Source organism: Tachysurus fulvidraco, chromosome 24, assembly GCF_022655615.1.
Source record: "Tachysurus fulvidraco isolate hzauxx_2018 chromosome 24, HZAU_PFXX_2.0, whole genome shotgun sequence".
Lineage (NCBI taxonomy): Eukaryota > Metazoa > Chordata > Actinopteri > Siluriformes > Bagridae > Tachysurus > Tachysurus fulvidraco.
Genome location: NC_062541.1, coordinates 8,738,704 through 8,762,067, shown reverse-complemented (window position 1 = coordinate 8,762,067; position 23,364 = coordinate 8,738,704). Strand labels below are relative to the sequence as shown.

General features: G+C 35.7%; 3 protein-coding genes across 3 annotated transcripts; 2 read left to right on the top strand and 1 right to left on the bottom strand.

Annotated features, from left to right (window-relative positions):
* Positions 1-1,596: 1,596 nt before the first annotated feature.
* Positions 1,597-3,031, top strand: gngt1 (guanine nucleotide binding protein (G protein), gamma transducing activity polypeptide 1). The gene is made up of 3 exons (XM_027175674.2): positions 1,597-2,032; positions 2,129-2,227; positions 2,584-3,031. The coding sequence occupies exons 2-3, from the start codon at positions 2,132-2,134 to the stop codon at positions 2,707-2,709; spliced, it is 222 nt and encodes a 73-aa protein (XP_027031475.1). The 5' UTR covers positions 1,597-2,032; positions 2,129-2,131; the 3' UTR covers positions 2,710-3,031.
* Positions 3,032-3,884: 853 nt separating this feature from the next.
* Positions 3,885-18,616, top strand: zgc:85777 (uncharacterized protein LOC405871 homolog). The gene is made up of 9 exons (XM_027175636.2): positions 3,885-4,105; positions 9,042-9,162; positions 14,621-14,750; positions 15,082-15,188; positions 15,628-15,795; positions 15,951-16,124; positions 16,501-16,662; positions 17,544-17,694; positions 17,974-18,616. Exons 1-9 carry the CDS (start codon positions 3,917-3,919, stop codon positions 18,062-18,064), a joined length of 1,293 nt encoding a protein of 430 aa, XP_027031437.1. The 5' UTR covers positions 3,885-3,916; the 3' UTR covers positions 18,065-18,616.
* On the bottom strand, positions 18,617-23,026 carry bet1 (Bet1 golgi vesicular membrane trafficking protein). The gene is made up of 4 exons (XM_027175669.2): positions 22,814-23,026; positions 20,955-21,064; positions 20,784-20,840; positions 18,617-19,632 (listed from the first exon to the last, which is right to left on the bottom strand). The coding sequence occupies exons 1-4, from the start codon at positions 22,830-22,832 to the stop codon at positions 19,477-19,479; spliced, it is 342 nt and encodes a 113-aa protein (XP_027031470.2). The 5' UTR covers positions 22,833-23,026; the 3' UTR covers positions 18,617-19,476.
* Between the last annotated feature and the right edge of the window lie 338 nt (positions 23,027-23,364).

The window sequence follows — 23,364 nt, the reverse complement described above, 5'->3', positions numbered from 1 at the left end:
AATAATTAAAGAACAATGATCTCTGTGACTTTAAACGTTGCATGGTTGTTGGTGCCAAGGTTGGTTTGAGTACTTCAGAAACTGACATCCTAGAATGTTCACACTTAACCCTCTTGACCCATCTTGCCAGATATCTTAAATCAAATATCCTGAAAGCTACAGATTAATAAAAATTGAACTAAGAAAAAATACAAAACACAAAAAGAGTAGTTGATTTAAATGCCTGATGAGGTCTTATGTGTTCTGTATAGTATTTCACTGGCAGAAGGTGACACACTAAAACCTCATAAAGCTAAATTATTTCCAAGATATTTTCATATGCAAAATATATATGTATACTAAGAATGGGCCCAAATTTCTTTACATACCATTTACTTATTGACTTAATGACAAGTGATTGGAAAGACAATATTTTATTTGCTTAGCAATTAATGTTGTCCATCATATTTTATTGTCCACCAAGTAAAACGCCTCTCCACACAATCAGACAAACACATTGCTACTGTACAGCTGCATGTCACTTACAATTCGAATTCAACAGCCTTATATTTACCATATCATGCAAAAATATTAGCAGGTTTTCCAAAGGTATTTGATGTGACATTTCACATTTAATTTATACATTGTTTTGTTGTTGTTGTTGTTGTTGTTTTTTCATTTTACACTGGTTTCACTACATGTGTCAACCTGCCCTAACATATTCCAGAAGTTCTTGTTGATTTGAGAAGAGAAGAGTCTTTGCATAGTTTCGGCTTGATGCGCAGTGTAGAAACCTCTTGGATCATTTCCAATGATTGCTCATGTAGTTATGAAATGGCCTTTCACTATTTGAGAAACTGTCACTTAAAGGATTACAATCATTGTATAACGAAATATTTCATAACGTTTCCTCTCATGGCTAGGCTTGTGATGACTTTTCACCAATATAACTGTTAAATCAGTTAATTACTGCTATACAACACCCAAAGTTAATACACACCCTAACCTTAACCTCAGAAACACACCATGTTTTCCTATGTCCATGTAGGTTTCCTTCCTCCTTCCTTTCTCCCTTTTCTTCCCAGACCAAGATAAAATGGTTACTGACAATAGCAAAAAATCATATGTTTATTATTTACAACAAAACATATTATTATATAAAAAAATCTGAAGAAACATACAGATATGCAGAATAGTCTAAGGCTGAGTGTATTGTGTTTTTTTATGTCCTTTATTATTTAGCTTCATTATTAGTTTAAATAAGAATTTAACATGCATGTATTAAAGAAGGAAGTTCATTTTAAAGGAGACCAAAAAGAGTCTTTGGCCTGTCGGTGCAAGGTCTTTGATGATGAATCTTTGATGATGAGTTGAATTTATGTGCAGTAAAAGAATATGAAATAAGATAGAAATCTCTTTAATCAGTTTTGTCATTCCTTTTACTCCATGCCCATTGGAAAACTGATTGCTAGATATCAAGACCAGGGTTAATCAGGGCCAATATGACACAGTAAAGCATTTCTTTAGTAATGGTTATATATGATGACATTCCCTGATTCCAGAGTATGTCAGAGGGATCATAGCTTTTTATCATGCTGGTGAGCGCTGTGTGGTCAGAGTGTGCTTCTCCCTCTGACAGCTCCTGAGAAAACACATTTGTCATTAAGAATGATGGTGTGTTATCCAGCAAGACAGGTTGGGGGTAAACACAGATTAGCATGCTTATCATTTATAATACTGAGTCCCCTTGGCCTACTTTTCTACCATAATATTAAAATGGCCATGAGAACCCCGTAAATCTCAGACTTGTAGAAATTGCACTGTGTGCAGCTTTTAAAGATGTTATGTGATGAAAAAAGTCATAACATAATGAGTAATTCTCTTTTTAAGTCAATAGATATCTAAGGCAATGGTAAATTAAGAGTGTTTGCTTTAATAGGATTATGAGCTTGCAGTGTTCATACAGATTACTTTATAAACCGGATTGAGAGAGAGAGCGCTGAAGGATTCTCTGTCCATCTTCAGGGGGAAAGAGAACGTACCGTAAGCGGCAGTAAGTGTGGACTTTATTACTATCTTCATGAAGAATACTTCTGCTGTTAGTTTTGCTTTGACAGAAAACATGTGCATCTAATATTTTTTCTTACAGAAAATGCCGGTTATAGATGTAGAGAATCTAACAGACTTGGATAAAGCTAAAATGGAAGTAGATCAGTTGAAAAAAGAGGTGAAACTCGAAAGGGAAAAGGTGAGTACTTTGTCAAAACCTATCTGTACTTATTCACAAAGCTTACTCATAGGCTCACTGGTACAAATAATAAATATTTGTAATAGTTTACAAAGTAGTGAATGTAAAGCATATCAAATGGCCTTGGCTGTGATTCACAGATTGAGGCAAACAATTCCATACTAATGTACTGCTTATTCAAAAATAAAATGCTGACCCCAAAGGCCACTTGTAAAAAATATTTAAAAGTTTTTAAAAGAAATACTGTTAAGGCAATTTTATAATTTATTATTATTATTATTATTATTATTATTACTTTTATTATTACTACATACTATTTTCATTAAGTAACAATTAATACCTTTTTATTTTGGTAGGTGTCTAAATGCTGTGAAGAAGTCATGGAATACATTCAGGGTGGTATGGATGAAGATCCCTTGGTCAAAGGCATCCCAGAAGAAAAGAATCCATTCAAGGAAAAGGGTGGATGTGTCATTTGCTAATGTGGACAGAATAACTGCCCTCTTCCTTTTACAATTTAGACTGTGGTACTGCACATGGACACCTGCTACTCTTTAATCTTAGACAGAATCTTCTCTGCTCCCTGAAACAGAGAAAGACTCGAGGATAGATACGAAAATTACTCTAAATGACTTGGATATGGACCCTCTCCCATTCTCTTGTGTATTCCTCTTTGAAGTGTTGAAATAAAACAGAATAATTCTGTGCAGCAATTGTCAATGTTGGTGCAAGGCATGATGGGTTGAATATCAAAATGTACAGAGGCTCCTTTAGAAATATTTATTAAAAAAATAATAATAATAATTAAGTCTTCAGTGTCACGTTTCCATGTCCATGAATCTGTGTGCTTTTGTGATATGTGCTGCGTGAGTGTACCATATTCAGGGAGAACTTCTAACTTGTATATTGTTAGGCCACTGTGTTAGGAAATCTCAGTAGATTAGTCAAAAGGTTTTGATTCATTTTCTATAATTCTAGCTCCGATAGACTGTAATTCATATCACAGGATTATATTAATATGCTTATTCCTTATTCTTATATGGTGTAGCTTCTATAGTAACAAATGTTCTCTACATAATATAAGCCTTAATAAAATAAATTAATAATAATAATAATAATAATAATAATAATAATAATAATAATAATAATAATAATAATAGATTTAAAATTTGTTATTTAAAAAAGAAAAACATAATTATTTGCCTGGTACTGCTGACATAGTTATAACAGGAACTGACTCAACCTGCAGCTGTTCATCAGCATTAAATAGAAATATAAACGATCAAACATAATATTGTACATTATTAAAATAAAAATAATAATGCTAAGAAAAATTAAGCTATGTGGTTAAAATAAGTTGTGATGTGAGATGAATAAAACACTTTCAGGTGGTTAATTCTGGGGTGGTAACAATAGCCCTTTTTTTTTGCACAAATCCTGGCACTGATTAATTTCCTATAACAGCACACCACTGGAATATATTCAACAAGGCACAGCTTAAAGACAAAGACACTTTTAGGACAGTAATTAGTTCACTTAAATGAGTCACAGGAATGGTATATGTGAGAGCAAATACGTGATATATGCAATCCTTGAGCCAACTGAAAAAATAATAAAAACCTTAGTTTAAAGTTTGACCCCTGCCTAGACTATGCCAGTGCGCATGCGCATAGCAAAGTGAAGGATACAATGGCTCTATATGTGAAAGCTATTCGAATGCACTTTTGTGCAAATCGCAATTTTCTTAAAACAACTGCATTTTATCACAAACGACACTCATCTGAACAAGTGTCCTCCAAAACCAAGGCCAGCACCGAGCAGGCTGATCATGTTCTGTACACACAGGAGCACTTTGCACTGAAGGACTCTCTAAGAAAGGTAACTACAGTTATTACATTTATTTACAAGCTCTCACATGCAATGCTTTTAAAAGTTTTTATTTTTATGTATTCCTACCCCCCAAAAGCACTTTAATCGCTGTGGTTATTTTATGACGTATGAACCTAAAAGCTTTATATTGTGTATAATATAGGTTAAAGGTCACTACACTACACGATAGCATGTAGCACCTATTAGCTAGCAAGCTAGCTAGCTAGCTAGCTTAATTCCACACCTGACGCTTCTACAACAAGCAATGGATTATTACTTAACGTGCAAATATATGGTTAGAAAATATAGGGTATATTTTCTTGCCTAAACCCTATTTAAAGTATACGATACGGTTGTGTTTAAATCATCAATCCTGTCCACTACGCCTCTGTTTTGGAACAAAACGGGAAAGGAAAAAAAAAAAAAACATGCTCTGTCACGTGACACGTGGAAATGACGCAGAAATACACGCATCCCGACCCACGTATCACGGTAACACGCAATAATGAAATAATGAAAAAGTCGTTTTGTAGTTACAATACAGTCAAAATCACTGTAACTACATTAATGACAGATTATTTAATCATATGTAATCATATTTCCTGATAATTATAAATAATCTTCATGATTAAGCTTTTTAAACTATTAAAACAGTTTTAGTTGTATTGTCTGCCCACAGTTAAAATAAAAACAGATGAATAAATCACTCCTGCACCCATTAAAGGCACCACTATTACTTTGCCATTACAATCAGTCCTGAAACAGAGCAGTGGCAGAAACCTTATTCATCAGTAGTCTAATGTATTGTGATAAATTATTTGTAGCTTGTTGAAGTCGTTGACACTTCTTATGAAAGTATTACAGTGACTCACTGACAGTGAGTAAGTCTGATCTTGGTCTCTGACCACAACACAAAGTTCCGGTTGAGGCTCCAGTGATATTTGGTGAAGTTCAATAAATGTATTTTGCGCATTGCTCTCAGTAAAGGCTTTTTTCATTCATGGTTGGCATTAAGGTAGCTGTTAACTGTTGCCTCCAGAGCTTTAACAGCTGCAAAAAGCAACTGTGCGATTCATAAACAGTGAAGTAATTAACTTTACCTAAAGGAGTCAAAATATAGACCTTAAACTGTGTCACACTTCCTTGTCTGATGAGAAGAGACCATTGTGCATACATTGAATCAAAGTGCAGTTTCTCAAAATAGTGTCTCCTGGAAAAGGTTGTAACAAAGAGAAAGGATGTTGCTTTGTGTTATATTCCCAAGTGATTTTGGGTAAGTTAAATTGGGATACAAAATTTTGTTTTTAACATTGCCTTTTTGGGCCCTATGAAGTCAATGTATGTATATTTATGTATTTTATTTTTATATAATTTTATGATAATCAACCATCACATTTATAATTATATAATATTAAGTAAGGTCATTTCTGAGTACATTTTTCATTGTTTCCTGTTTGTTGAAAGTGCTGAAAAGTTAAGTGCCTATCACCCTGCATATATGTCCTAGAATTCTTCACTGCAACAATAAGTTTTTTTGAGATTTGAGTTCCCTGAAGTCCTGCTTGCTTCCTGCATTACCTCTTTATAGTACCTCCCTTCCTTTACTGTAATTAATCCCTAACATTTGAATTTGGTGACTGGTGTAGTGTGGATTTATTATAGGGAGGCTGAAACAGTTTAACACACTCAGATATCTTTGTTTGGTGTACTCCTATTGTGAAACACTGTTATTACTGGCTAGTGAAATAACCTATCAATGTTTTTGGATGAGGTTTAGTGTGGATTCCTCCTGTCTCTACAACATTACAATGTTCCATTACAGACTTTTTCCACAGGCTGTGAAGAAAAGGTCAATTGGTAACTTAAACCTTTTGTCATTCATGGTCCATCCATCCATCCGGTCTAATCAGACTACCCATTTATGTGGTCCATCGAATCTATGCAATGCACCCCAATCAAATCCAATCTATACTCTATACTGTATATATCCATGCAATCAGTTTATCTAATTTATCCATCCATCCATCCTTCCATCCATCCAGTCTGATTTATCTGTTCTATTTTTCATCCAACCATCCATCCAATCAAATCTGTCTGTGCCATCCATCCATCCTCTCCAGTCAATATATCTAATCCATCTGCCATCTTATCTGTGTATCTAATAAACATATCCTTACATATATTCCAATATATCCATCCAATAGTCTATCTTTTCAGCCATCTAACTCTATTTATTTATTCTAGTTACAGTACTTTTACAGAAGCTCTTATCTAGAGTGACATACATTTTTTTCTCATTTTATACAACTGAGCAATTGAGGGTTAAGGGCCTTGCTCAGGGGCCCAGCAGTGGCAGCTTGGTAGACGTGGGGTTTGAAATCATGACCTTACAATCTGTAGTCCAGGGCCTTAGCAACTGAGCTTCCACATTCCCCATCCTGTCTAATCTATCTATCCATCTATTGAGCCTGTCCAATTAATCAATATTCTGAACAATATGATAAATGTAGCAGTAATAGCATTTCTGTCAGATTGCAGCAGTCAATGCCATCCTTTGGCTGTTTGGGTTTGAGCTGCATATTTGATTTGGCACAGGTTTTATGCAGGATGCCCTTCCTATTGTGTCCCTCCCATTTTAGCTGGGCTTGGGATCGGCACTGAGAGTTAACCCCTATGTGGCTGGTTTGGTATCCAGGCAGGGTGGAACCCGGGCTGCAGCAGTCAAAGCAAGATCTAACCGGGGCTTAAACAGGGGTCCTGAGCAGAAAAGAAGCTATACAGTTTATCCTGTACAGAAAAGTGTAGGACTAGAAACTAAAAAAATACAGTTAGAGAACAGATACAGAATATCCTCAATTACTTCTTGGTGAGTGTTTTAACAAATTGTGTTCAATTGGAGTTGTTTTGTACAAAATGACAAACAGTGTAGGGAAAATGAATTTCAACACAGGACATAACTACACAGGAAATATTGTGAACAGGAAAGGGCGAACTGAAGTGACTGTAACATGACAGAAAAAAAAATGAAAAGAATGAATTAGGTCTGTGTCATACTATGTACTGTTCTGCAGATAATGGAATTTGTCCATTCATAGCTTTTGAGTAATTTAGTATTCTTATTCTTAGTCTTTTTACACAAATGTTCCAGATTATTTTTGGACCCCAGTGTACAGTATGTGGTTGGAGAAACAGCTTATGCTTGTTGTGGGTAATTTTTACCAGTCAATACTAAAATTCTGCAGCACTACCAGGCAGCCCTGGATTTTAAAAATAAAAATAAAGGCTAGACTGGCGCTGTTTTTTCAGCTGTGTGTATAACAATAGTATGAAAGATTTCCTGTTAGGAAATGATCTGTTTCACAAAAGGGACCAGGATATAATTCAATGGCAATCAATGCTACCAAATTGTAACACTTCTTGTGGCTTAGTGATTCATAGTTACTGAGGTATAATATCTGTTCTTTCGTTCTGGAATCATTTTTTCCCAGACTTCAGTTTCTGTGATCACCTGATGAGTGAAACCTGATGTGGTTTTCTGATTTAGTAAAACTTTCAGCTTAAGGTTGTAATGTTGTGCATTTTGAAATGCTTATCTGTTCATGATTGTTGTAAAGACTTTACTGTCAGTTTGAACCATTCTACAAATATACACCACTTTTATCCTGCTGTTCACTGTTTTTTATGTTTAATGAAAACATGACCTGAAACTTTTGGCATGTATCTGCATGCACTGAGCTGCTGCCGCATGATTGGATGATTGGATAATTACATGAATGAGCCGGGGTCCAGTTGTTCCTGTTAAAGTGGGCAAGAAGTGACTAAGCTTTGAACCAGTAAACCCTATAGTTCTGCTTAGAACCTGACATGAATAATTCCGGGCTAGACTGGCTTTGCCTGCATCCTTGTGTCCAATAATACTAAGAAATAGTTCCTGGTTGGAAATGATCTGTTTCATCGTAGGATCCTGTTAAGACGTAATTCATTGTTGATCCATGATACAAAATTATAGTAACTCTGTGTAAGATTAAGTGATTCATAGTGATTTAAAACTATAAGCAGGGGGTTTCCTGTTGTTCTGTCAGAGGGTCAGTTCTTGGTCACTTGTAGAAATGGGCTTTACTACAATTTTCATTAGTGAAACTGCTTCCATAGACTAACATTTTCTTTTGACGCATATTGAGGTTGGCTAGTCAGTCATCACACTATAATGAAAAGCTGGAAACACTACTTTTCGATGGCCATTATGACATAAATGACATAAATGTGATGTAAATTCATTTAAACCAAACTGACTCAGAATAGCAGAATACGATTTCTGTGAGGCAGAATGAGACTTTAAATATGAGTCACAATATTGGGAAATATCCAAACAAGACATCATACATTATTCTAATACTCTTATTCTAGCATTATTGTTTCTCTAAAAGCTAATTCAGGATATGGTGGTTGCTCTACACAATCTAAAGTTAATAATAATTTTTATTTATTGTTAATTATTTTATTTGTTCCATAACATAAAATGTAAAAATAAAAAAATAATTATGATGAATAAAAAAACAAAAAATTGAGGGATAAAATTATTTGCTGTTGGAAAGTGCTGTCTGCATCACAAACATCTGTCATTACTCTTGTTTCATTATGTAGCCCAATCATCTAGTGAATCATTCAATGACCCAAAACTTTTAATTAAATTTGCCTCCTTAACATTTGGACCTGATGTGTATAAAATCTTTAGTTGTCATTCAAGATGCCAAATTATTGTGTATTTGGGTTTGTTTAAGTGGTTTATAAGACCAGGTGACCAGCACCAAGACTCAAGTGAGTGAGGCCAATCACACAGTAGTGTCTTTAATCCAAGTCAGATTATACTGGAAAATCTCTCATTACATTATAAATACTGAAAACTATTTCACACTGTTCATGGTGGTTTATTGTACTCTTGCAGCTCATTGATCAGGAGATCAACCCTTATGTTGACAAATGGGAAGAAGAGGGTCAATTCCCTGCACACAAGATCTTCAAGCTCCTCGGGAGTGCTGGATTTCTGGGAGTCAGTAAACCTGTGGGTGAGCTGAATGTACATATTTAAATTAAAGAGACCAGAGGCTACTGGTCCCCCAACACACACACACACACACACACACACTCTTCTTTATGGAAATGGAGTAGAGCGTGTGAAAATTTGACGCATGAGAAGACAGATTTCAGTAACGATAATCTATTGTGAGTACCATGACTGTGTTTAAAATTATGAAAATGAATAAATGTATCCACAGTGACCAGACTTTCATTTTTGTCTGCTGTGCCAGTTAAATAGCTAGTCATTATCAGTGTAATATTTTAATAAGGTAAATGATTGAGTATTAAGTGGTATTTCTTATTAAAGGTAAAATATAATAAAGTTAAAAAAATAAAGATGTCAAAGATGTTGGATTGGAGCGAGCACGACATTTAGAGCAATGAGGAATTGAGTTTAAATACCAGTAAACCCCATCTGGTACAAACAACCCATTTCCTATGAATATTAACTGAAACTCTTGACCTGTATCTGTAAGATTTTATGCATTGCAACGCAGCCAAGTGGTTTTCAGTTGTGACCTTAATGACACTAATTATAGGATCTTGAAATTGATTCATGTATTTGTTTTACCTCATGAAAATATATAAGCTTTAAAAAGGCTGACATTGTAGTAAACATGGGGATACAGACATGCAGGACACGTGATCTTCCTGTTCAGGGTCTTTACACAGTTTGTCGAAATGAATTTATAGAGATGAGTGAAATTCTGATTGGTGTTGATATGAGAAATCTATTTCCATTAAATTATGTATCCCCAGTGTTACAACCACTCACGTAGAGGAAAGAGTGTGAGCTGGATCTTTGAAATGGTTGGACACCTTATCAGTGACTTTTCCTCCCTGCTAATACAAATGTTATTTTAACTCGTGAAATATTTGCCAGTTGCTTAACTTGGCAGCTGAATTTGTATTTTATAATTTTTTTTGTTTAAAGAACATTTCTATCCTTTGTCATGTTCACTGGTGGATGCTGAGTCACGTTGTTTGTTATTAAACAGACTGTATATTACTCATAAGGATAGAGCACAGAAGCTCCAAATAATCCAGTTCCTTAACATTTTATTATCAGGCAATCATGAGACCAGAGTTGTATGGTATCTAAATCAAACAAAACATTTTAGAATTTAACACATAACAAATCAATCAATCACAAAATTGCAAATATGAAGCAAACAGTAATACTAAGCATTACATAACTTAAATATATTTAAAGAAATACAGAAATTAATATAATATAAACTTACAAGTTCAAGCACTCATCATCTCTGAATCTCCCCATGAGCTATTGGATGCCACACTGAACAAAGAGCCACTAATTAACAATTTATCGCAGCTGTGGAGACAAAGCTCCGCCCACCCTACTACAAGGAATTCTCAACACAGACAATGCACATTTTTATTAAAAATTTGGTGTCAGAACAGCTTTATCACTACACATTCCTACACAAAATGTAACATAACAAAAGATAAGACTGCTTTTTAATTGCACACTTTCATTATTTATTTAAACTTGCTCTCAAGCGTCGACACAGAATAGCTGGCATTCAATCATAATTAGAGCTGCATCATGTAAACCTCAATAAAAAACCTGACAATTAACGCTGACCGAACCATATCACTTTCTTCATGGTTTTTATAATAGTCCACCTCATGAGATTTGGCACTCAAACATCAGTGCTCCTTATTTTGTGCTCCTTAAAGAATTTTGGGTTTTGTATTGTTTTTTTTCTTGTCAAAAATATGGGATTTGTGCGAGTACAGCATTTGGAGCAATAAGAATCTGACTTTAAAAACCAGTGGGTCAGGAAATGGAAGCTCTTGCATTAAGAAACGCTGACACTGGGAATGTTTTGCATTAGCAGGCAGGATTAAAGAGCTTCAGAAGACTAACCTGTACACAAGATTACCATCTGTGAACTCAACACACCTCATTGGACATACACAACTGTCTGTTACTTGTTAGACATTTATCATGAAAGATATTGATCTAACCGAAATAATAAAATGACTTTTGTGATCCTTTTTATGAGCAAAAGCTGGGAGGATTAGATTTTCATTTGAGACAAAAATAAACTTTTGTAGCCTTGTTATCCCTCAGAGCAAGAAACCATATTCTGTTAGAAATACAGTAAAAATTTAACTGAAAGCTCTGAAGATTTGTATAGGATTAATGCCTTTAGTCCTTAGGATTATTGATATTCTGGGCAGAAGTTTAACACTTTCAGATGATTCCTTTTTTTTTTTTTTTTTTTTTGAAAATGTAACACTTTAAAAAAAAACAAAAAAAAAACATATCACAGTAGTGTTAAATTCTTAGATCTGATCGGTCACAAGGTGTTGATCACAAGAGGCACATCATGACAAAATACTTTGCACTTTCCAGTTTCTCTTTGACTTCGCTTTAACATTGACACAGAACAGTCCGAACATTCATGCTATGAAACTCCTTTGTTATCACATTCCACAGGTCATGAGAAGGCCACGCTTAACTTATTGTCAAGTTCATGGGACCAGTTTGAGTCGAATTGTGCTTAAATGAAGTAACCATTATAAGAAGTTTAATTGTGCTTACAAAGCGATGCTGTGGTATTTTCACAATGCTTCACTGGTATTAAGAGGCCCAGTGTGTCCAAAAAAACATTCCTTAAACTATTACACCACCACAAAGCAGTTTGTGTCCATGGATTCTTGCTGTTGACACCAAATTCTGACCCTACTATCAACATGTAGCAGCAGAAATCAAGATCTATTACATCGAATGAGGTTTTTCCAATCTTCAGCTGTCTAGTTTCAGTGAATCAGTGACCACTGCAGCTTAAGAGTCCTGTTCTTGGCTAACAACTTGATATGGTCCTTTGCTGTCATTTCCCATCTGCCTCAAGGTTCAATATGTGGTCAATTCTGAGGTGCTTTTCTGTTCACCGTGATTGTATAGAGTGGTTATTTAAGTTACTGCAGCCTTAGTGTCAGCTAGAATTATTTTGGCCATTCTTCTCTGACTTCTCGAACCATCAGGTTGCTTTCATCCACAAAACTGCAGCTTACTGGTCCTTTTTTCATCTGACTTATTTTTCACACTATTCTGTGGTACCTGACCATTTGGGACAACCAACTAATTTACTATGAAAATTAACTGAAACTCTTGACCTGTATCTGCAAGATTTTATGCATTGCAATGCAGCCAAGTGGTTTTCAGTTGTGACCTTAATGACACTAATTATAGGATCTTGAAATTGATTCATGTATTCGTCTTACCTCTTGAAAATATATAAGCTTTAAAAAGGCTGACATTGTAGTAAACATGGGGATACAGACATGCAGGACACGTGACCTTCCTGTTCAGGGTCTTTACACAGAATGTCAAAATGAATTTATAGAGATGAGTGAAATTCTGATTGGTGTTGATATGAGAAATCTCTTTCCATTAAATTATGTATCCCCAGTGTTACAACCACTCACGTAGAGGAAAGAGTGTGAGCTGGATCTTTGAAATGGTTGGACACCTTATCAGTGACTTTTCCTCCCTGCTACTACAAATGTTATTTTAACTCGTGAAATATTTGCCAGTTGCTTAACTTGGCAGCTGAATTTGTATTTTATTATTTTTTTTGTTTAAAGAACATTTCTATCCTTAGTCGTGTTCACTGGTGGATGCTGAATCACGTTGTTTGTTATTAAACAGATAATGCACATTTTTATTGAAAATTTGGTGCCAGTTGCACCACATTAGCTATAATCGATTGAAAAAGACCCAAAGCCTTTGAAACCACAGACAAACAGCTTTAACACTACATGTTCCTTTAAGAAAACTGGGGACTGCTTTTCAATTTCACTCTTTGCATGACAGCTATTTTGCGTCGACGCTTGGGAGAGTACGTTTAAATAAATCAATCATTAATAAGAGCTGCATCATGTAAACCTCAATAAAAACCTGACAATTAACGCTGACTGAACCATATCACTGCATTCATGGTTTTTATAATAGTCCACCCCATGAGATTCAGCACTCAGTTTCTCATCAATTAAATGAATGATATCTGCCTGGAGGCTTCATTTAAACGTACCAAAGTCAATATTCTTCTTCCTCTTATCTGTGTGCTGTTTTAGGCTTCATCACTGCTATAGTCTTATCTCTCTACAGCTGGATCTGTTTCCTCTGCTTCAGCTTTCCTCTGCCAGAGCCAGACACTCCTCTTCTAAACACACCAGGAGAAAACAACCTTTAGTGCTAAAGGAAATGTAAAGATTTGTGTATAATGTGCTTATGTAACACATTCCTCAGCCAGCATAAAGGAGAAATCCTCGCAACTGTTTTCTGAAGTATTTGTTACTTGGAGGTTCTTTGCCTTATGCATATGTGGTCTGTCGTTTCACAGATTTCCATTTGTAATGTTGCATAACTAAAAACGTGCTTTACACAATAGACAGTATAATTAGCTTCAAGCATCATTCTCAGTAATCAGTGTGTGGTATTCTGTGAAAACACCGATCCCACTGTGGAATCCTAGCAAAAAGAAAAAAATCAGGGGACACGCTGTGAAATTCTGGCACTTTTTTCTTTGATGTAGATAATTATATAGAGTGTGTAGAAATGTTTTCTTTTTAAATGTGTATGGCCATTTGGCAAAGATGCATGAAGAAGCCAGTTAAGAAATAAAGTAAAGGTGTAATACAGACCTAGTGCTCATGGTCTTATTTATAATTTTTAGATTTTAATTATTTTACGTTGAATGCAAATGCATTGGTGTGTCTCAGTGGAGTTTAATGAGATGACTGAGATACAAAGAGAAATTTCAGTTCGGGAAATTCTGTTGAAAGGATATGTGAAGGATCTTCGCAGCCACAAAATCTTCTGTCCATTTAGATTAATTATACAGCACTGTGGTAGAAACTATATTATTTAGCAAGCAGTACTACAGCACTATAGTGTCTTTTGTCTTAAATTCTTAGTCTATACTGGTTTTAGTCCATCAGTTATGTAGACTATGTAAAAAAAAAAACTAACTTGCTGTTAGAAATGTCAACAAATACAGTATATGAGCTGCAACCCAGATGTCTGCTATAAACACAGTTAAGGAATTATCTTCATTCGATAGTCAAAGTTACTGTCAGTATCCTGTTAGTATCTGCGGGAAAAAAAATCTGTAGCTATTTCTTTTGCCACTGGATGATGACGTTCTCAACCTGCCACTTGCCCCCAACCGCCACCCACCTCTCTGAAGTGACTTTATGATCAGTGGAATTCTGTTTATAAGGAACTCTACATCAACCTAGCCTTGATCTCTAAATATTTAGCTCCTCTGAGGCTCTTAAACATAAGATACTAGTCTATAATACGTCAAAGGTAATTTAGTACATTGAAATGATATTTAGAGTGTAGACAAACAGAAATCAAGGGCAGTGCATTTGAAATAAACATTTATTTGGAGTTGTTGATGTTGACAGAATATGGAGGTCTGGGATTGGACTTCAGCTACAGCGTGGCCGTGGCAGAGGAGCTAGGCAACATCAACTGTGGAGGCATTCCCATGGCCATCGGTGTTCAGTCGGATATGGCTACACCTGCATTGGCCAGGTAATTTTGAATACTTACTCTTAAATGTGGTACCTGAAATAAATATAAACTGAGGTCTTGGTAGGATGAAAAGTCAAGTCACACTTACACATCCTCGACTCACAGCAGGTTTTTTTTCTTTACGCTTCTGTGTTGCTTTGCTGCAAGCTGTTGCTGCAATATCTTTGTAAATGAATTTTCTTTTATTAAAATGTCAATTTGTTATGCAAACTTTTCATCCCCATCTCAAGAGGTTTTTGCTTGCAGTATTGAAAAGAGCACATTTTGCCAAATAATAAAGAATGTTCAATTATTGCTATGAGGGATGTAACTGAACTCCGTGTCACTGTAGATTTGGATCTGCCGAGCTGAAAAGGGAGTTCTTGCTTCCATCCATAATGGGAGACAAAGTGGCATGCCTGGGAGTGAGTGAAATTGGTGCTGGCTCTGATGTTGCAAGTAAGTACATTTTCTTCACCCCACCGCAAACTTATATGAGGCACAGACTTGATTAACTTAAAGAAAAGCATCATGGGCAAGAAAAGATATAATGCAGAGCTAGTTAATACATGCATTACTTTGCACATCTGTAGTGTTTTTGATCTAGGAAAAAAAAATAACAAAGGATCTCTCTCTCTCACTCTCTCTCTCTCTCTCTATACCTCTCACTCTCTTACTCATTCTCACCTTAAGGGTGGTAGGAATTCCCAGTTTTCCCCTAACATTGTCCTATAATTTTTTTTACCAAGTTACAACTCTGCTTACTTAAAAGAAGACTTGTCAGGTGCTTGTGTTACCAGTAACCTGACTTTGCATCCAGAAGACAATTTCCAAATTGTTATGGAATTTGAATTATTCCTGTAGATACAGACTAAAAAGAAGTGCTGTTGTGTTCCAGGCATAAAGACGAAGGCTGTGCGGAAAGGAGATGAGTTTGTCATTAACGGCGGAAAGATGTGGACAACCAGCGGCGCACAAGCAGACTGGATGTGCCTCTTGGCAAATACAAGCGATGGGCCACCACATAAGAACAAGTCCCTCATCTGCCTACCCATGAATCTGCCTGGTAGGACCATTCGCAAACCCAGTAAACTGGCCCCAGAATGTAAATTCTAGTAGAACCTAGGCTCTTCAATAAAGGATGGATCCTTGCTTATATATGACCATCTGACTTCTGTCCTAGTTTATTTATATCTTTACTCTGGGGCTGATCTGTTACAGGAATTCATATTGCACGTAAAATTGATAAGCTAGGCATGAGGTCCTCGGACACAGCAGAGGTGTTCTTCGAAGATGTTCGGGTGCCGTGTAAAAACGTCATAGGTGAAGAGGGAATGGGCTTCACATACCAGATGCTGCAGTTCCAGGAAGAACGCCTGTGGGGAGTGGCCAATAGTAAGTGCTTGGCGCATTTCCCTTGTATCCTTCTAAAGAACCGTTTACTCCCTAGTATTGAGAGAGTAATAATGTGTGATTCACTGCATGTGTCATCTTGTTTATGACGGCAATTCTGGAATGTAGGATACAACATCTAAACATTGCTTAACTTCATAAAGTGACCTTAATGTAATTTGAAAGTTTGTTTCCCTTTGAGTTAATAACACTTTCCCACAGTGGTCATCATGGTGGGTTGGAAACCGAGTTTCACTTTTAGCATTTTAAAAGTTCCCTCTCTTGGGGTCAATAGCAAATACACTCCTGCTTGTATGGGATCCAAATAGTTTTAAGCCAATTATCATGTTTCTTCACTGTTTCTGTCTGTAATACCAAGTTCTAACAATGATGGAGAAAGTGGTGCAGGAGACAATCAACTACACTCGGCAGAGGAAGATCTTCCAGCAGCCGGTGTTGTACCACCAAGTAGTGCACTTCAGGTTAGCAGAGCTGCAGACCGAGATCGAGCTCCTGCGCTCTCTGCTGTACCGCTGCACAGGTGGGCAAACTAATCAACCTAATCTTTTACAGCACCTCCAGTGGGACACTCCATATTGCTGGTGTCTCTCTCATCATTATATTCACATTGTTTTTGAATATTGTGTTTACATTTTGAGCTGAGCTTTTTTAACCACAGCAATAAATGTTAATTTAATACATGCTACTTTACTTTACTTCCATATCTGATGCTGGGCCAATAAACATTATTTGATACATGGGTAATGCATGTTTATAATAATCAGATGATCAATTACCCACTGTTTGCATAGTATATTTATTCACACATCAGAAAAGAACAGGTAAATGAAGCTTTTCTCTCCAACAAATGACTGGATGACATCCTCATCGATGTGAACTGAAATGTTTGACTTATAATAATGAAATAATTCAGCTTCAGTTTGAATTTGCTTACTGGCATTGAACTTCAGATGATAAATGTTTTTGAAGGAGTCAATTCAACACTCAATGTCAAAGTGAAACAAATCAAATGAATAAAAATTGCCTTAAACAAATCACAAGGCTTTACAAGCAGTTAAGAATGAACTATACTTGACTTTGTAGCTTTTCACTACTGTAGTTTCTTTTTTTAAAATCCACCATCTTCTCGTCTCTCCTTTTCTAGCCTACCATTAAACCTTTCACTAGTATTTGACGCCAAAATCTATACATATGATCGATGTGTGAGGTCTTATTTTTAATCTCTCTCTTAACTGATTATTTGATGTATGATTTTAACAACATAGGAGTGAATTAATTAAAGCCAAGCTCATTATCTTAGACCCACATCTATGGCCAAACCCTAAGTTGTAAAATACACCTTTTAATATTACTTTGGTTTAATGTTTAAAGTTTAAAAACAATCTCTTCCTTTTTCCATAGAGATGTACATTAAAGGCAACGATGTGACAAAGCTGGCAAGCATGGCAAAGCTAAAGGCCGGTCGCCTGGCACGCGAGTTAGGAGACAGTTGTTTGCAGTACTGGGGCGGGATGGGCTTCACCAGTGATGTCCTGGTCAGCAGGTTCTACAGGTCAGTCCCTGGCTGTCATTTGGACACCTCTTAGTCCTTGCCGGCAGTATGATATTAATAAATATCAAGCTGCAGTGACACCTAGTGATGTGGCTGATATAAGCAACAGTAAAATTAAAAAAAAAAAACAGGCCTACACTAGAATATGAAAAGATTCTGGTTTCTGATTCTCCATCATTCACACAAATGAATTAATGCTTTATGATCATGGCTCTGAAATGTACTCAAGGTGATTATGAATTAGAACCATTGCTATGCTTTTTTTTTTCTTTTCAACAGAGACTCCAGACTGATGTCAATAGGTGCAGGAGCTGATGAAGTCATGCTCTCAATCATTTGCAAGTATATGGACACGCTGCCCAGGAAATAACACCCGTGTGACAGTGTCGCTTACTTAACTCATTGTAATGAAGGTTCCAAGACACGATTATTGATTATTACTATTTTAATACAAGATTATTAATCACCTCCTGCCTTAAATGTTAATAGAAAGCTGGTCATTGTAAGAAAGTTATATAGTAATCTGTTGTATGTACAATCTAATGTACTGTTTTTTAGGAAAAAGTCACATTTTTAGAAAAAAGCTTTATTTGAATAACAACTGGTTTCTAAAGATGGTCTACTTGGAACCTACTGAGTTTAAAATCCTCTGGTATTAGTGTTTTACAAAAATGTTAAGGAGTGAAAAACATTTAGAGGAATAGACATCAGTTTTTTCATTATGAAGTGCATTAATTATCATCATTATTATTTTTTCTTTTCTTTAATGTGGAAAAGCAATTTGGTACAGGGCATATTCACCATGAATCCCTTTTTTTGGTTTGTTTGTTTTAACCAGAGGTTTGTGAAGAACTGGCACATTGTTATTGCTGAATAAATATCATGCACTGACGTAACAATAAAATGTATATAAGACATTAAATTACTTTCTGCAACATTTATTACCTAATATATTTTCTTACATACAAATCTCAGTTTTGAGCTGTTAAATTCTGTTAAGCTTAAGATGCATTCTGTAGATTCAGAACTCATAAATTCATCAAATTAAACCTTGCCTTAGTAATCAACAGTGAAAGATTTTGATAAAAGATGCAAGATTTTCTCCTTATCATTTACATCACTATTGTTTTCCTCTCTCAGAAAACACATTTCCTTGAACAGTGAAATGCGCTGTCTATAATTAAGAGCTTTTGTGCAGTCAGTACAGTCTCGTCACAATTATTCTGAGAACTTGCTGACCAGGAGGCCAGCTCAATTAGTTGTTTATGCCAAGCGCAGTAAACAATCTTGATGAATAATTAGTTTGACAAAGTAGACTGTTTTTCTGTTCCCTGACCTGCAGCACAGCCAGGATGTGTGCATTCATATAAAACTAACATCTTTGTTGTTGGTCAGTTTATATATAAAACAGTTGATTAGAATCTCAGATGATGCATGCATTGAATTGTGGAAAAAAAATTAGACGTTAGGTTCATTCTAGAAAACAGCTATATATAGAGAACGACACTGAGATTACATTAAAGACTTCGGATCTCACGAGGAATACTGATAATACAAACATTACATCCTAATATCACTAACCTGCCACAGGGAGGAATTCTGGTAACCTCTGTCCCTGATTTTGTGCAACTGTTGAGTGATAAATATTGAACACATCAGAAACTCATTGTGTTATAAATCTCAAAGGGATCGATGGCCTTTGGTCGATTTGTGTGATGCAGTGGCGTATGGGACACAGGGTAGAGGACGTCAAAAAAGCAGTCAGACTCATTAGTCCTTCCATCACCTCAGTTTGATCACCCAGTAAAGAACAGTAAATACAAAGAGAGCAAAAAGCAGCATGTAGCAGTAGATTTTGGTCTGGCTTCCTCTGGACAACAGCTTCAGTCTGCCTATAGTGGCTCCCAGCAAACCACCTGTTGAGTCAAAGTCCGAGTCCTACAGCAAAGTGCAAAATGTAAAGCAGGGCTTGTTATGGGCTTAAACCAATGGTCATTCATCATAATTAGCTGATAGACTTTTACATGCCAAAGGTGCATGAATTCTTAGAAGAATAGTTATTTATTCATTTAACAGATAATTGTATTTATGCATCTCAGATATGCAAATTCACAACCTGGGAAACGACTCCCTACTTTTTACACAAACACAAAATGGAAAAAAAAAAACTGTTTGTTTTAAAATCAACTAATGCATTTCGATCAAACTTTTAACTAGGCTTATTTATCAGCTCACCTCCTACATTAGAGAAATTTTATCAGAAAATGTGTAATGAAAATATAAAATCAAGTGCTTACCACTTTTTTCATGAGTCACCCAAACTAACGTCAAGTACCCCATACTACTTTCACTGGATCTGCACACTTCACTGCAACTACTTTACTGTGTACATGGGGCCAATGATCTCAGTCACTGACAAAGTGTCTTATTATTTCAAGCCCCAATTTGTTCAATTCTGGCCATTCATATTAAAATAAAGGTTGATAAGCTCTATATTATTATCTATAACTTTGTGACATGTAGCAACACCACTTCCAAACAAGGCACTTCTGATTAGAATAAATACATTATTAACAAAATGAAGCGTAAACAACCTAGGAAACGCAAGATAAATTAAACTGTAAATAAACAGGCTTGGCTTTAAGGCATGATTTGTGATTATGTGAGAAAATGTTTGTCTCATAGCCTCGTTATTCCAGACCATGTTCAGTTATTTGCAACCCATCAAAATGTCACACAAATGTCTTCTGGTCACAATATCACAACATAATGTTTTCTGATGAACAGTTAATGAGCATAATTCAATCCATTGCATTACACTTCCTGTTATCTTTATTTCTGTGCAATCAAATGGAACAAAAAAATGAAAGTTTTAAAAGTTCTACATGGTGTAAAGTGCTTAATGATTTTAAAGCTTCATTGTATAGGATATTTTTCAGTTCTAGGTAAATAAAAAGGCTGAGTTTGTATTTTCTGTCGCACTAAATATTAATTTGGCAGCAATTTTAAGAAATTAGCAAAATTTCTAGTATTTCTTTTTAAGAGTACATGAATTGTGGCCAAAGGATCTGACATAAAAACAAACTTACCATGTCTGATATGATTTTATTTTGGTGTTTCACTTCAGTTCCGATGTCAATTGAGAGCTGCCAGGATACGAGAGATAAATGATCATTCACTTAACTGTCTATTCAATAGCATACGCTTTTAAATACACTATGCTTGCTATATGCTACTAAATATGTGCACATATAACTTACATGTTTCAGAGCATTTACTTTGGCTCTAAGACCTTCTTGTAAGTGTTCGTTCTCTTCCTCATAAACGCTGTAACCGCTGGCCACATAATTCCCTTGTGAAGTGCCTTCACCTGTAAACCATAAAAAAAGCTTTGTGTTAACTCATGTAATACTGCAGAAACATAATCAATAATAACAGCCTACGCTTCACTGTGAAAACTTAGAAATCGATCATTAAGAGGCGCATACATGATTCTGTCACACTTTACGACAGTCCACACAATAGCTAGTGGTCTACAGAGACATTTTTTTCAGAAGTAAAAGACATCTGCTAGACTAGGGATAGTTTCCTGGCTAAACATAGCTTCCTTGATTAAGCTGCCTAATTAGATTTATTTAATTATAACATTTATTTTTATAGTATATTAAATTATATTAATATTTAGGATTCCAAATCCTTCCAGAAGACGTGTTAAATGAAAATAAAAAGAGGTATCAGAGAATATTTCTAGCACATGCAGAAAGATCTACATCATTTCCACTATTAAGATCTTAAGTACAGTAAACTGATGATGATGATGATGAAGTGTGATCTGTGAAACATAACCCACTGCTGTTTTTTAGCAATGGGCTTTAGTTTTTTTAGCCCATTTTCTATTTTGTCCAGGATTTTGAATTTAAAAATTACCCATTATTCCCAATGTGAAAAAGTGTGTGTGTGTGTGTGTGTGTGTGTGTGTGTGTGTGTGTGTGTGTGTGTGTGTGTGTGTGTGTGTGTGTGTGTGTGTGTGTGTGTGTGTTCAGGGTGGGGGGGGTGCGAGCAGGAGATCTCTCTCTCTCTCTTATATATACAAGAGCTTTATTGCCAGGTACGTTTTCACATAAGAGGAATTTGTTTTAGTGACAGAAGCTCCACAGTGTAACAGAATGACATTGACAAAAAAAAGAACACATGATATAGACATATATATATATATATATATATATATATATATATATATATATATATATATATATATATATATATATATATATATAGACAGAGAGAGAGAGAGAGAGAGAGAGAGACTTCATTTTTATAGTGGGTAATAAAGGCCACATAATTATCTAGTGAACCTCTGGACATTTGTTATTAAAAAATAAGGACACTCATTTTCAGTGGCTCTCCACACAGGTTTGGAGGTTGGAAAACTAGAGAGACAGACAGATAGAGGAGAGAGAGAGAGAGAGAGAGAGAGAGAGAGAGAGAGAGAGAGAGAGAGAAAGAGAGAGAGATGATTGTATTAGTGTTTCCATGTAAATATTTACATTATTTTTAAACCTACTCACCTTTCAGGAAAGTGATTTTCTGGCAGTTTAAGTTAAAAAATATATGCATTAACTTATGAACGGTTGTCATTACTAAGACCGCCATTGTAATAATATAATAATAATGCAATGGGGTAATAAATGTAAATAAAGTGATAAATGTCCAGTTTTCGTCTCGTTTTTTTCTTGAAGGTGTGTCATTAATGTTTCTTGACGTCTTTCTGTCATTTTGTTAAACATGTGAACATGTGATTTAGTTAACAAATGAGTATTTTGACATTCATGCCGTTTCCCTGTCATTCTAAGCCTCTTGTCCGCCTTAGAGACCGAAGTTCATCTAAAACAAAGTTCCACGTATGAAGTTCTGAGCCTTTTGGTTAGCTGTGGTCCCTTATGTAGGCTACATGTAGTACATATATTAAAACTACATAACAATAATAACGTTATGTAATTCTTACAGGCCTCAGCAGATACACGGGAAATGACAAATGACATAAACAGAAAACAGAGCCAGTTATCTGGCCTGTTAGCATGATGCTTTCTGATGATTAGCATATTTTAGGGTGACTTACCCAAACCTGTGCGCCTCATTTTATCGTCAAATCTTCAACTGCGTTTGTCCTACAGTTACCTGACCAGATGAGTAAAAAGAGTGCTCGCTTTCAAAAACAGGTCTATTATGAACAGAAGCTAAACCCTGTTAGAGTTCTGATATTTTCGCTCCCAGCTGTTAGCCTACGTTGTCACGCCACGACATCGGACGGAAGCCGGTTTGGTCCTGAGTGAGACGCCGAGTCGTCACGTGAGAAAGGGGATTGTGGGAAATGAAGTTTTCGCTGGTTTCTTCAATAACTTTCGTATTGTTTTAGAGTAGCAACAACAATGACAGACAGCAATTCCTGTGTGATGATGACAATGATGGTGATGATGATAATAATGATGATTTGATGATTTGTACATACAAATTGCCTATATGTGTATATGTATATTTCAACTGCACATTTCACACCTGTAAATGTGTACATACAATTTCATCTATACTGTATATGTCATTCTGTTACACTGTGGAGCTTCTGTCGCTAAAACAAATTCCTCGCATGTGAAAACATGCCTGGCAATAAAG